Source organism: Talpa occidentalis, unplaced genomic scaffold, assembly GCF_014898055.3.
Source record: "Talpa occidentalis isolate TD23 unplaced genomic scaffold, MPIMG_talOcc4v2.1 talOcc4.15, whole genome shotgun sequence".
In the NCBI taxonomy this organism is placed as follows: Eukaryota; Metazoa; Chordata; class Mammalia; order Eulipotyphla; family Talpidae; genus Talpa; species Talpa occidentalis.
The window spans coordinates 50,232,674-50,247,635 of NW_023601543.1; the positions used below are offsets into that span (position 1 = coordinate 50,232,674).

The following is a 14,962-nucleotide window of genomic DNA, read 5'->3' on the forward strand; positions in this document are numbered from 1 at the left end:
AAATGAAGGGATGAAAAGACTGGAATTGAAACATCAGCTAATGATACAATTTAATAGTATCTACTCTATTTTCTTAGGTAGATTTCTGCTCATTATATCTCTCTAGACAGCTGATGTAAGACCAACTACTTATGTAGAATCTACTGGCACAGAGCCTCCCCGGTGGCGCAGAGGTTGAGCTCTGGCATGCGAAGCTGCCTGCAGCCTCTGCAGCGCTGGTTCGATCCCTGGCCAGCGATGAGGGTCCCACATGGTGCGCAGACCTCTCCTGCCGCTCTTACTGCTCCCCTCAGCAGTGTACCTCGCTCCTGCCTATTCTGCTCCATGCTCTGGCTCTGGTGAATTCTCTCACCCTCCCGCGCTTCTGACTGTATCCACTACTTGTATAAATAAATAAATCTTTTAAAAAATGGAATCTTGAAAAAAAAAAAGAATCTACTGGCACATACCTATCGATAGAATATGTTCTATTACTTTCATTTCCAAAGTTTTCTTCTATCTGTTCAATTTACTTTCGTATTTTCACCAAGTGACTAAACCACAGATAATCTTGCATAATATTTCTACTGTGCTTTAGCTCTTCTGGATACCTTCTCCCAGGTCAGTCTCTTAAGCCTTGTTCTGCATCCCTCACCAGAGCAATTATGTCTGCATGCCATGCAAATGTCTGCTCCTGGTCCCATTTTTTCAAAAAATCTAGATAGCCTTTTTTTCAGAAATATACCTAGAGAAATCACTTTCAAAGTGTGATCTATACAAGCAGCAGATGATGTTCACTGAAAAAGGTTCAATAGTTAAGCTAATATGAGAAGTGCTATATATTCTATTCCCATCTTGAAGATTCATGATGAATGAAAGTGAATCCAAGGATCTGAGAAGCCCTGCAGCAAAGAAAATTATTTGAATATATTTAGCCAAGTGTTTTGCAAACACATTCATAACCATACTACTTTTTCACAAAACACTCATATTTTGGGACTCACTTTGGGAGAAACATGTCTAGAGTGTGCCTCTGAGCCACCACCTGGCTCCAGTTTCTGAGCCCTCCCTGTTCGTTGGCTCTAGTCAATGGACTTCACAAGTAAAGGGCTCCTCACCCAAAATTCCAAGATGCTTATCTTCTTCAAGCTGCACCTTTTCTTGGAATGTCTCATCTTGGAAGGCTTCATATCGAACTTTCCAGAAAGTTCCCCCAATTCGGCTGGAGCTCCTCTGGAAGAACTTCTCTGAGCCACTGGCATATAAGGATACAAATGCAACATGATTTAATTATGTATCAAATGATGTCAATGTCACCCTTGGTTTCATCAACTTATAGATTTTTATGGTTAGGGAAAACCTCAAAGAGCAATCAGCTTAATTCCCACCCAGTTAAGCTATTTCCTCTGGTGACACCAGTGATAAGTGTTTGAGCCTTTCCAAAGTCAGGGAATTCATTTTCAGAGAAAGCAATTTATGTTACCTTTGGATAATTTTGATGATTGGAGTTTTTCTTTGTAATAGGCTGAAATTGTCTTGGTTATAAATTCCAGACACTGGGAGCATTTCTGCCTTCAAAAGTTACATAGTCTTACATCTGTACTTAGTCATACTCAGGTACTCATAAACCATTCTCCCCTTAATCAAGAATATCCTTCATTCCAAAATGAAATCCCACTAAATTAGCAAGTTCAATTAGAGATTCTAGAAGTCATGCTGAGTGAGACCCACATGCCTACTTTCCTATGTTTCCTGTAGATTCATTCCATTATTCCCTGCTGGAAGAAAAAAAATAACACGATGGGTGCTCTAGGATATTCCCCCACAAAGTCTCCTAGTCATCTACCAAGCACCTTTTCAGTGAAAGTCCTAGCATCACATATAGCCCAATGAGTTGGTCTAAATCAAGGTCTACCACTTGAATAGGGTTCTAAACCTCTGCTCTAGCTTGCCCATATCTGAGTCATGGATGACAGAGAAGACATTTGAAAAATTCTTTTGAAATGACTACAAGGCAGATTTCTTCCCTTTTTTCCTTCACTTCTCAGAGTGCTTTTTAAAATTCCTGCTTAAATGCCTCCTTCAGACTATGGGAGGAAAAAGGCAGGAACAAGGAGGTAAATAATGAGTAAAATAAAGAAGTATTTAAGAAATGTCATTTCAACAAATTTGGTCTGATCTGAGTCTTCTTTCTCTGAATTGAACTGGAATTTCATCAGGAAATGTTTCAAACTCTGCTTGGATCCTTTGCTGGTGATGACATAATCTTATAAAAAGCTTTTTAAGTCCCTAAGAGCAAACTCTCCAGGGGATGACAAGAATTTGGCTTACAGTTGCATAATCTAACCCAGCTTGACAATGATTGTGACACCGAAATGAAGTGACAGATTCCTGAGATGGAGCAAAAGGTATTTGGAGATTGGCAAGGAGTAGGGAGAGGGACCCCACTGCCTCTTACCTGCCTGGCTCCCTCAAATTCTTCCCAGAATTCCCATCATGTCCCATTGGACCATAGTTCCATTGAATCTCATGGGCATCAATGAAGTACTGCCGGACTTTGCCTGTGAGTAAGCTCACAGGAGGGACCATGGAGCAAGATTTAACCTTGTAAAGTGCTTGCATGCCACCTGGAAGAAGAACATCATTATTGACATGCCCATTCAACCCAATATGTCTTCTATCCAGAGAACCCACCCTTCTCCTCCTAATGTTTCCCCTCTCACTCTCCAGTAAACTCTACGCCTAACTCTAAATGGGTCACTTTATCTTACTTTTCAAGATCCTCTATGAGAGAAAGGGAGACCATTACTTCCGCCTGCTCACCACCACTGTCATTTACTATATCCTCATTCCTGCCCCTCCAAAGGCTTACATTGTAGCAATATCACATAATTTAAAGTCAGAATACCTGAAATTAAATCCACACGTTATCACTATCTGTATGACTTTAGGCAAATCACTTCCATATCTGAGCTTTAATCCCTATTTTTTAAATTGGGAGACATAGTTTTTGGGAGTACCAAATTTAAAGAAAGCAATTTATTTGTAAAGTGGGAATCTCTCCAAAACAATGGAATGTCTTCTACACATGGATATGTAGCTTCAGACTTGGACTGCAGGAAAATATACATTTTAAGTAGTGTCTCCAAATATGGAAGTTATTACATTGAGACATAATGGTAATGGATGATACTGCTTTATATTTGACTGACAACTTATAGAGGTCATTCAGGTGCATTTTCTCATTTGTTTCTCCTAATATCCCAAAAAGATCTGAAATTTGTAAATTAGAAATATGAGGTATGAAGAGGAGGAAAGCATGTTCACTTTTGTTGAATATGTATTATATGCCAGGTTCTGTATCAGGTGATTTGCAAGTTATCTCCATCAATCCTCATTATCTTAATGTTTCCTTCTGTAGATGAAGAAAATTAAGGATCAAAGAGGTAAAATAACTTGCCCAACATCACACAGCTAGTTAGTGGTGAAGTTAAGTCTTAAGTTTCTAGATTTTTAACTGCAAATTTGATGCTCATTTACTTCTTCCATATACACTGTCTTGGTCTCATCATTCCCCTAGTTTCTATGATTCAAAATTATATTATCTCTCTGAAACTTCCTTATAACTTTATGAGGTAGCATTCAATATTATAATCCTTAGATGAAGAAACAGGGGCTTAGAGAAGTACCATGACTTGCCAAAGGTAACTAAATAATTGGTGAAACCAGGATTGAAATCCAGATTTGTCCTTCTCTAAAGTCCATGGTTGCTTTATTATTGTTCTGTATCACTAACCTCCATCCTCATTCATACTCTCTTACTGAGGTATCTTTGGGACTGAAGGCTAAAACTAGATGATGGATCAAGTATAACTGGCCCATACTGGTCAAACCTACCTCCTCAGACTTATTATCCCACCATCCTATAACTCTTCAACTACTCAAATCTACTTCCACATATTTGTAGATCATTTTCCTTACACTCATCTAATACGCCATACATCAAACAATTCCAGAACGTGGTAACTTAAAAGAATCCTGGAGATGCTTTAGATCAAATCCTCTATTTTACAGATGTGGGAAATGAGACCCTAAAGTGGGAATTGACTTTTCCAAAGTCACACAGTCAGTTTTTCAGAGAATTGAGACAATAATAAGAAGCTTCTAATTACTTCCCTAGTACTCTTTCTGTTGTTTCATACATTTTTCCTCTCCTTTGATACTCTTAAGTGCACTGTGCCATTACTTCATTCTCCCTCTAAAAACCAAACCTTCTACCATTATTACTTTTGGGTTTCAACTGGAGTGTTACTATTTGCCCACAATACTCCATGATCTCCTACATAAACCTTACTCCTCTTTAATTAATATTTTCCTCATTTTATGTTCAATAAACCACATATACTTCCAAGCCTTAATTCTTTAGATTTCTAATTTTAAAAAAAGCACTTTAAAAAAAAATTTAAAAAAAAGCACTTAAAAGCATTTTAAAAAAAGGTTCACTTATCCACCCTTATGCTATCATATGTTAGAAATGGTGAAAGTCAGGCCTCCCTGCTGGTGCAAGGGGTTAAGCACAGCACTGTGAAGCTATCCACAGACTGTGCAGCACAAGTTTGATCCCCGGCCAGCCAGGAAGCTACCCACATGGTACAGCAGACCTCTCCAGCTGCTCCCTTCAGCAGTATATTTCAGTCAGTCTGCCTGTTCTGTTCCCCACTTTGTCTCTGGTGAATCCTCTCACCCCAACACCTCTGGCCTGTACCCTAGTTCTTGTATGCATAAATAATCTTTAAAAAAGAGAAATGATGGAAGTCAGTTCAGAGAGATGTTCCTGAGATCACCCTTTAAGTCTTTACTGCCTGAGCCAGTAGATAATTTTACGTGTCCCCAGACTACTAGTATTGTGTTCAATTTTTTATGCCTAGCTGTTTTGCCTGAAAGACATCTCTTATGGTTTCAGCACAGAAATCCAGGTTCTGCTGATGATTATTGACACATCTCTTATATATCTCAAAGCTCAGATATGTTGTATCTCACCTCGCAAGTGACTATTCACTTGACAGCTAATTAACCAGGTACCAGGCTCTTGGGGAACCATCTCAGCAGTCACAAAGGTGGCAGGAAAGAGGTTAGCCACATCAGTGTGGTGGCCCCGTATGGTCAACATCTGCCCATGGAAGAAAGCTGTGTGGACATCTACTTCATTGCCCATGCCAAATAAATGCCAAGCCACACGATTCTGTGCACACATGCTCAGCTCTGGTAAGTTCCCAAAGACAAAACCATTGATTGCTGCAAAAGAAAATCCAATAAAATATCAACATTAGGAAAGAATACTTCAATGGGAGAACGCAGTACTAATAGATAACATTAAGATGAAATTTTTTAAAAGCACACTATGATGAATGATTATAAACATTATATCATTTTAATCTCACAAATAGCCCTGGAAAATCAGTGTCTAGCATTTATCTCACACCAAAAAATATAAGAAGATCAAGCTCAGGGAGGTAAAGTTATTTCTCTCCCAAAACTATGAAGCTATTAAATGGTAATCCAAGATTCTAACCCAGCAATCTGAGAAAATTACTCTAAGAAATGGAGTTTATTTTACAGGCTATTCTTTTCTTCCAGGACAATTCCTTCTGAAATTTCAACAGGATAATTGTCAAGTTAGCAGACTAATTACCATAGTTACAATTGGTATAGAAACCAAGAGAAATTTGAACAACCAAAGCCATCCTTTTCAGCTTTTCTTTGAGTTTTACCTCCATTTGGGACTGTTTGGCCTTGAGCTCACCTATGCCACGAGAGGTAACTAAATCTTTCCATTAATTAAACAAAAGCAAAATCAACTTGATTCTATTCTTAAAATCAATTCTTTGAACATGACTCAGATTTTTTGTGTCTGTAGTTTTATGTTAATAAGATGGTGAATTTCCATCTTTCATCCTTTTCAGACCCCAAAACAGTTAAGGAATTACATTAGTGGACAAGGCATATAATATCTGACTTTGGAGTGAACTGCCTAGATCATTCCACATTAGGAGGCAGGGTAGACTATTGGCAAGAGTACAACCTAAGCAGTTGAACAGATTAGGGTTGGAATTTCGGTGTGTCATTCATCTGTTGCATAATCCTGGAGTCTCATTTTTTTTTATAAGTAAAACAGAGAAAATTAATTTATATTTTTTGGTCTTTGTGAAAAGTAAAAGATACCTGGCATGTAAAAGCACCCACTAATCCTACTAAGACCTTCTATACACAGAGTGTGACCACCTTCCTCCAGCTCACCATGCATCCTATTGCTCTCCTGAAAGGCCTCATCTTCTTTGTCTACTGTAAAAGGAGCTGAGCAGTAAGTATCAATATTCTCATCAATATGCCAGCTAAGGTTTTCATCTACCACGCTGAAAAGAAGGAAGAAATCACTGTTCACGTCCTGACGCTGAGGAGGGGTGTTCCCATCCAGAGTTCCTGGGGAAAGTAAGAAAGGTGCCATTGAAAATCTCCATTCTGAATACACCTAACACAAGAGGTGAAAGACCTATACAAAGAAAGTTATAAAACACTGTTAAAAGAAATTGAAGAAGACACAAAGAAATGGAAAGGGATCCCCTGCTCATGGATTGGAAGAATTAACATTATTAAAATGGCCATCCTCCCAAAAGTAATATAAAGATTCAATGCTATTCCAAGAAAAATATCAATGACATTCTTCAAAGAAATAGAACAAATATTGGGCCTCCCCTGGTGGTGCAGCGGTTGAGTGCTGGGCTGCGAAGCTGCCCACAGCCTCTTCAGCACGGGTTCAATCCCTGGCTGCCTGGCAAGGGTCCCACATGGTGCACAGACCTCTCCTGCTGCATCTGCTCCCCTCAGCAGTGTATTTCATCAGTCTGCCTGTTCTGTTCCCTGCTCTGGCTCTGGTGAATTCTCTCACCCTCCCGTGATTCTGAATGTACCCGGTGCTTGTGTAAGTAAATAAATAAATAAATCTTAAAAAAAAAAAAGGAATATAGAACAAATACTGATGGAATTCATATGTAACCACAAAAAACCACTAATAGCCAAAACCCTATTGATAAAAACAAAGGAGAAAGGAGGTATCACACTTCCAAATTTCAAGCTATACTACAAAGCCATAATAATTAAAACAGTTTGTTATTGGAACAAAAAAAGACACACAGACCAATGGAACTGAATAGAGAGCCCAGAAATAAAGCCAAACTTATATGTACAACTAATCTTTGACAAAGGAGCAATGAATATGTAATGGAACATGGACAGTTTAATAAACCATCAATAAATGGTGCTGGGAAAACTGGACCTCCACATGCAAAAAAGTGAAACTAGACCACTACTTCTCACTGTGCACAAAAATCAACTCAAAATGGATAAAAGAACTGGACATAAGACCTAAAATCATAAAATATATAGAAGAAAATATAGTAAAACACTATAAGACATACATATCAGAAACATATTTAAAGACTCATCACCCAAAGCAGTGATAGTGAGGCAAAGATAAACACCTGGGATTACATCAAACTGAAAAGTTTCTGTACAGCAAAAGAGACATTAACCAAAACAGAGAGACACCCCACTGATTGGGAAAAAAATATTTGCACTCCATTCAACTGATAAGGGACAGATCACAAAGATTTACAAAGAACTCACAGGGCTCAACACAAACAAAATAAACAATCCAGTCAAGAAATGGGCAGAAGAACTCAAAAGACATTTCTCAAAAAGGGAATGCAAATGGTCAACAGGCATATGAAAAAATGTTCAACATCCCTTATAATCAAGGAAATGCAAATCAAAGCCACAATGAGATACAACCTTACACCAGTAAGAATGACACATATATAAAAAAAAAAAAAAGCAACAACAAATGTTGGCGAGGATGTGGTGAAAAAGGAACTCTCCTACATTGCTGGTGGGACTGCAAACTGGTCCAACCACTATGGAAAGCTGTCTGGAGGTTCCTCAATCTACTAAAAATGGAGCTACCATACAACCCGGCAATTTCACTACCAGGGATCTACCCAAAGGACACAAAAACAGTGATTCAAAAGAGCACCTGTACACCTGTGTTTCTTGCAGCACTATTTACAACAGGTAAAACCTGGAAACAACCCAAATGCCCAAAAATAGATGCCTGGATCAAGAAGATGTGGTATATATACAAAATGGAATATTATTCAGCGAACCAAAAAAATAAACTCATGTCATTTGCAGCAACGTGGATGGAACTAGAAGGAACTATGCTCAGTGAAATAAGCCAGAAGGAAAAATAAAAATATCGGATGGTTTCACTTATAACAGGAATATAGGGGAACCAAACAAGACATCAGTGTAAAAACAATAATAACAGTACAAAACAAAACAAAGCAAAAACAGACAATTGTGAATCAGAGACATACTGCAGGGGAGGAGGAGGGAGAGGGATCAGAGGGAGGGAGAGAGGAGCACATAGTACTGTGGTAATGGTGCATGGGTGCCTTGGGGAAGGAAATTCTATGGGGACTCAATCTGAGGGGGTGGGGGGAAGCAAACATTGTTTAAAAATAAAAATAAATTTAAAAAAAGAAAATCTTCTTTCCTTAACAAGAGTAATCTACAAGGGATATATGTAAGAAAAGAATAAGGAGATAAGCCTTAAGAGCCTATCCACAACAGAAAAGCAGATTGAGCCTTCTGCTGCTAATTTATATTTCCAAACTCCCCAGACAAAACCAATTCAGTTGAGCTTAAGACTTGGTGGTGAAACACACAGGATCAGGAATAATTCCCCTCCAATATCTATGCCTATCTATTCAACCAGGGCCTCAACCTTATGACATTCCTACAATACTCAGGTCTTCATGCCTGACTGCATCTTACACATACCCCATTTTAACAAAGTCTAGAATCCTACCCAAATACTGATGACTATACTTGCAGTCCTATCCACAGTTGTGCTATTACTACACACCTTAATTCTGTGTGATCTGATTCCCATCATTGTTGAGTTTTTAAAGTGAAATAAGAAAAGATAAAAAAGTAATAATTTTTTTTGTTGTTGTTAGGGTTATTTTAGAAAAGGGGTAATAAAATAAAAGAAATAATTAGAAAGTGGGTTTGGTAAAGTTTATCCCTGGAAATAAACAAGGGTGATAAATCAACACTCCTACGGCTGCTGCTCATTATGTAGGTAGTTCAGCTATATCATTGCTTCCTCTAAATATCCCAAACTGCATGTCATAGCTCACACTTGGGGTCAGTACCTCTTTTACAGGTGACAAGGGGTCCAATGAGGCCAGTCGCAATGTCTCGTGGAGCATCTACATGAGAATGGTAGATCCAAGTGAGGCATGCTGGGTCAGCATCAGTGGGTGCATGGCTTTCTGGAATGGTCCAGTTGTAGATGTAACTGCCTCCAGGGGGAACAGAGTCATCAGCTTTCAGCCGACCAGAGGTTCCATCTGGGTATAGGGAGCCTAGAAAATGAAATTGCAGATTCTGGTAATATCTAGGGAAAAAAAAATCCTATATCTCACATCAACAATAGTAGAAGAGGTGACAGCCAATTAGGAAAGGAGTGTGGTCATGTAAAGTGATGCACAGTCTTAGTGCATAGTGGTGGCATGGAGGCAAGGGAAAACAGAATTTGCTCCTTTTAAGCACCCTGAAAAATAGAAAGCAATCACGGAATTTCAGTTTAAAGACAACATAATGACTACTTCCCATTTTATGGTAGAGAAAAATGAAGGAAGATAATTGGCCCAAGATCATAGATGAAGTGGGTGATTAAGTCAGGACCTTCTGACTTCCTTCTCTATTCCCCCTTACTCACTGTTTTTTATATTACTATTATAGGCATTTGAGCTGCAGATATGAGAAATACAGATTAATAAACTTAACTCCCTCTTAAGAGAGAAAAAAAGTTCCTTTTGAAAGACTGTGACACTAGAATAACGCTCACTTATATTAAAAAAAACACTCTTTCACATCACAGTCACATGTTTTATGGGGATGTCATTCAAGATAATAAGAAAATTGACTTTTTGCATTATTAATAAAGAATCTAAGGCCCAGACTGGGGTAATGACTTGCCCAAAGTCACACAGAATATGTAAAGCAGAACCAATAATATTACCTAGTTGTGCTCTCTCTCAGTATATTCCCTGCCACCTCAGAACAGTAAGAAAGAAAGACTATCCTCATGCCCATATCCTCTCTCTCTCAGATGGCACTAAATTAAAAGTAATATCTATTGGAGGCAGAGGAGAAATTGTTTGGTTAATTTACCTTCTGCATCCTTCTCATAGAAAACGCCATGGGGATGGATGGTGTAGGGACGAGTGGCAAAATTCTTCAGGTGGATATTTATGACATCACCCACCTCAGCCCATAACACTGGCCCCAGGAAGCCCAACCAAGCAGGCTGGGCTATTTCATCCATGTATGAACCATCTCTATATTCCTTGTAGATGGTCTTCTTGTAGCTGCTCCCTATCCGATTCTTGTCTGACTTTAGGAAGCTGGAAGCTACTCTGGGAAGGAAAGAGAGTGTTACAATATTCCCACAATCTTCAAACCTCTAGTGCATTCTTTTCTAGAGGAGATTGTTCATTTTTATTTAGGGAAAAACAAGAAGAAATGAGAATACACTAATTAAAACATGAAAGTTTTAGTTTAGACAATGGGAAGCATTAAATTAAAGCATATGGAATTTGTGATATTTGACCATTTTTAGCTTACAAAAAAAGGCTGCTAGCAAAGGTTTGGAGCTAATAATGGTGGATTAAATGCCAATATTGCCACTTCCAAAATTTGTGGAACTTTGAGCAAACTACTTCACTTTTCTGTGAGCAATTTCCCTATCTATAAAGTAAAGATGATCATAGTACCAAACTTGGACAGATGCTGCTGGTGACTAAAAGAATTAAAATGCATGAAGAACTTAGGACAATGCCTGGAAAACAGCAAAAGATTAATACATGAGGCCTCTCCAGTGGCTCAGTGGGTTGAGCGCAACACTGTGAGGCTGTCCGCAGCCTCCGCAGAGCTGGTTTGATTCCCGACCAGCCAGGGAGAATCCCACATGGTGAGGCAGAACTCTCGTGTCTCTCCTGCTGCTCCCCTCAGCAGTGCTTTCAGTCCATCTGCCTGTTCTGCAACCCACTCTGTCTCTGGTGAATCCTCTCACCCTCCCCCAACTCTGGCCTGTACCCAAGCTCTTGTATAAATACAAATAAATCTTTAAACAAAAAGATTAAGACATGTTAACTATAACTAGGAAAGGAGAATAACAAAGTTATCCCTGAAGGACATTTTTTAACATGAGATGCTGCTTCTCCAAAACTAGATAAATAATAATTTGTGGGACTTCCAGGTGGTGCAGTGGGTTGAGCACAGCGCTGTGAAGCTGTCTGCACCCTCTGCAGCTCAGGTTTGATTTCTGGCCAGCCGGGGAGATTCTCACATGGCATGGCAGACCTCTCCTGTTGTGCCCGCTGCTCCCCTCAGCAGTGCTTTCAGTCTGTCTGCCTGTTCTGCTCCCCACTCTGTCTCTGGTGAATCCTCTCACCCTCCTGCACCCCTGGCCTGTACCCCAGCGATTGTATAAATAAAAAATAAATATTAAAAAAGAATAATTTGTCAAAAATGACAGCTGTTTTTTTTTTTTTTTTCTTACTTTAACGCTTCCTAGAGTGCTCTCAGCTATCACAGTCAACTTGGAAATCTATGAGGATTGAGAGATTAAATGATTAATGATCACAAAAGATTATTTAGCATACACTTCATTTTTTTTCAATATATACTTGAACTTGCAAGACTTTACGATCAATAAAGGTTAATCTGCGGGATCTGTTAATACCAAAATGGTGAGGAGAATATGAGTTTTGTATCCACGATATCCAGTTCAAACCCTAGATCTTCCATTTACTAGCTGTAGGACTTGGGCAAGTCACTTGACTTCCCTGTGAACCTCAGTTTACTGAGCTATTCATACTTATTTCCCAGAGCTTTTGTGACAATTGAGAGAAATTATGTTAATTTCTAGTATGGTGCCTGTCACAGACAGAGCATTCCATGAGTAATAGCTATTTATTGTTATGTCCTTGATTCAAAGGCTTATCATATTTTTTTTTTCATATACCTGGAATCCATATAGTTTCACTGAAAGATGGGAACATATTTCTACCACACACAGTTACAGTTAGACAGCTGCTATTAAAACAGCACTGTGTATACTATCTTAGAATCAAGGGAATATGGAATTAGCTTTAGGATCCTAAAAATGCTGAGACATGTCTATGTTCAAAATCTGACTCCCTATCAGAATGCTGGCTGCTGAGTCAAGTAGCCCTCTTCCAGGAAACATGGCACTAGGTATATGGCCCAGAGATATCAGGAATTGGTTGCTACCACACCCTGGGGAAAGGTCCTAAAGAGACTACCTCCTGACCTCTAGAGTACCACCTCCCCACAACTAGATCTCTATTCCATAAGAAATTAAACCTACATGTCACTGTCCAGAGGCTGGTTTGTGATGACATTTCTTCCCTTGGGAGCATAATTCCATTGCACATCCTGGATGCCGAGGTAGTAGACTCGAGTAGTCCCATCAGTCAGTTGGGTCCACAAAATTTGAATGAACAGCAGAGCCCAGAAAAGATGGCCTGGCTTCATGGCCCACATTACTCTGAGAAACAGGCAAGTGAATGGTTGCTGGTATGAAAGAAAGAGAACAAAAAGACTTTCAAAACTAAAAAAGCAAGGGAGAGACCAACTGACTGAGAAAGCAAAAGCAATTTAGCTCAATCTCTATCTTACCTGATTGTTTTAGTTCAGCAAGTGTTCAGTGATATGTACACATTGGACTTTGGAGGACAAAGTTTAAGAGTCACTTGTACTAATAATTATATATCATTTCCTTCAGAAGAGAAATCTTAATTCAGTCCCCTCAGAAGATAAAAGGAAGAATGTACTCTGACCCAAGAATCAAGAAACAGGGCCTCCCTGGTGGTGCAGCAGATTGAGCACAGGGCCCTGAAGCTGTCTGCAACCTCCGCAGTGCTGGTTCGATTCATGGCCAGCCAGGGAGAATCCCACATGGCGAGGAAGACCTCTCCTGTCTCATCCGCTGCTCCCCTCAGCATTGTGTTTCGTCAGTCTGCCTGTTCTTCTCCCAGCTCTGTCTCTGGTGAATCCTCTCACCCTCCCACGACTCTGGCCTATACCCCAGCTTTTGTATAAATAAAAAAAAATCTTAAAAAAAAATCAAGAAACAAGAAACAAGCACCAGAAGCCTAATTGGACTACTGACTCACTCTGTACCTGAATCAAGTCACTACTTCTCACTGTACTGCTGTATTCTTTGTTGCAATTTTCCATCCTTTGTGAATTGTATTTAAAACCAAATGAGAATTCACCCCCAAACCTAAGATGTTCATAGACCCAAAATATAAAGTCAAAATGTCCATAAATACTAGAGTGGAGGAGTAAATTGTACTTTTTTATTATACAACGGAATTATATATAGCAATGCTAATGAACAAACTACACCTACATGTTTGTAATCCTTCAGAAAGAAACCAGACATATAAGAGTACATATTGTGTGATTTCATTTATGTAAAGTACAAAATAAGGCAAAATCAATCCATGCTGTTAGAAGTCATGATAGGGTTTAACCTGGAGGTAAGGATTAGTGAGCTTGGGATAGAGAAAGTAAGAAAAGGAAGGTTTCTAGATAATGTTCTGTTTCCTGATCTACATACTGGTTACATAGATGTGTTCAGTTGGTCAAAAATACATTAAGGTGTGGATTTAGGATTTATGCAATTTCCTGCATATCCGTTACACTTAAAACTTTGTAAGGGATATATAACAACTGAGAATATGTGAGGGGGCTATTACTAATTTCTCAAAGATATTCTCTTCTGTGCACAAACCCATTTCATATGTTCAATTCTGTGTCTGAATCAGATCCAAACCTCTAGGTTTTCACCCAGTATATCAGCCAGTAGGCTAGAGTTCTTGGGGTCTGGGGTGAAACATTCAGTCATACCATGCACAGCTACAGTCACACCCAAAAACCAGAAATATATAACATAAATGCAGACATTCACTTGCATCACATAGGTGAAGTCTTATGTAAAAGTATAAATGCACATACTTGCACTCACACATAGAACCACACTGTCACACAGTCTTAGTTTCAGGTTAGTAACAATAATATCAATAATAATACATCAATATTTATTGTGTGTGCATGGAATGCCAGACACTATTCACCTGTTTTACATGGATCAAATCAATTACTACTCACTACCAAACATGAAGAGATGCCATTATTTTCCTCATATTCCAGAAGGAAAAACTGCAGAACAAAGGTGTAAGGTAATTTGCTCAATGTCACCTAGTTCACAAATGGTAGCACTGGGTTATGAGCTCAGGAATTATGCTATCCTACCTTCCACAAAACTTACTTGCAGAATCCCCTGCATTAACAGAGATCATGTATATATTAATAATTAAATCTGCATCTTAGGGGCTTCCCTGGAGGCACAGGGGTTAAGATGCAACCTATGGAGCAATCCATAGCCACTGCAGCACCAGTTTGATCCCTGGACAGGGAGCTACCCACATGGTGCAGCAGACCTCTCCTGACTCACCCACTGCTCCCCTCAACAGTGTATTTCACTCAATATGCCTGTTCTGTTCCCCATTCTGTCTCTTGTGAATCCTCTCACCCCCACACCTCTGACCTGTACCCCAGTTCTTGTATGCATAAATAAATAAATCTATATAAAAAAGCTGTATCTTGAAAAAATGCATGCATGCTGAAACACAGAATCACACGTAGCTATGATCACTTCTGGAAACAGACAGATATTCAAACAGGCTGAGACAGCTCTCCCACTGACCTTAGCTTCAGGTAATAGTTAACAGTTGGAACCTTTTTTTTTTCTTTTCTATAAAAC

At 39.1% G+C, this 14,962-nt stretch overlaps 1 protein-coding gene and 1 pseudogene across 1 annotated transcript in view; one reads left to right on the forward strand and one right to left on the reverse strand.

Moving 5' to 3' along the window:
- The window catches only part of HEPH (hephaestin), an 82,440-nt gene that overhangs the window by 62,843 nt on the left and 4,635 nt on the right, over nt 1–14,962 (reverse strand). The window contains exons 2-8 of the mRNA XM_037511656.2: nt 12,500–12,705; nt 10,279–10,523; nt 9,255–9,467; nt 6,277–6,459; nt 5,020–5,274; nt 2,438–2,606; nt 1,098–1,234 (exon numbers count right to left, since the gene is read on the reverse strand). Coding sequence (XP_037367553.1) covers nt 1,098–1,234; nt 2,438–2,606; nt 5,020–5,274; nt 6,277–6,459; nt 9,255–9,467; nt 10,279–10,523; nt 12,500–12,675 — 1,378 coding nt within the window. The 5' untranslated portion in view covers nt 12,676–12,705. The remainder of the gene's footprint in view (nt 1–1,097; nt 1,235–2,437; nt 2,607–5,019; nt 5,275–6,276; nt 6,460–9,254; nt 9,468–10,278; nt 10,524–12,499; nt 12,706–14,962) is intronic.
- Nucleotides 13,656–14,962, forward strand: part of LOC119245642 (antizyme inhibitor 1-like) — a 47,632-nt pseudogene continuing 46,325 nt past the window's right edge.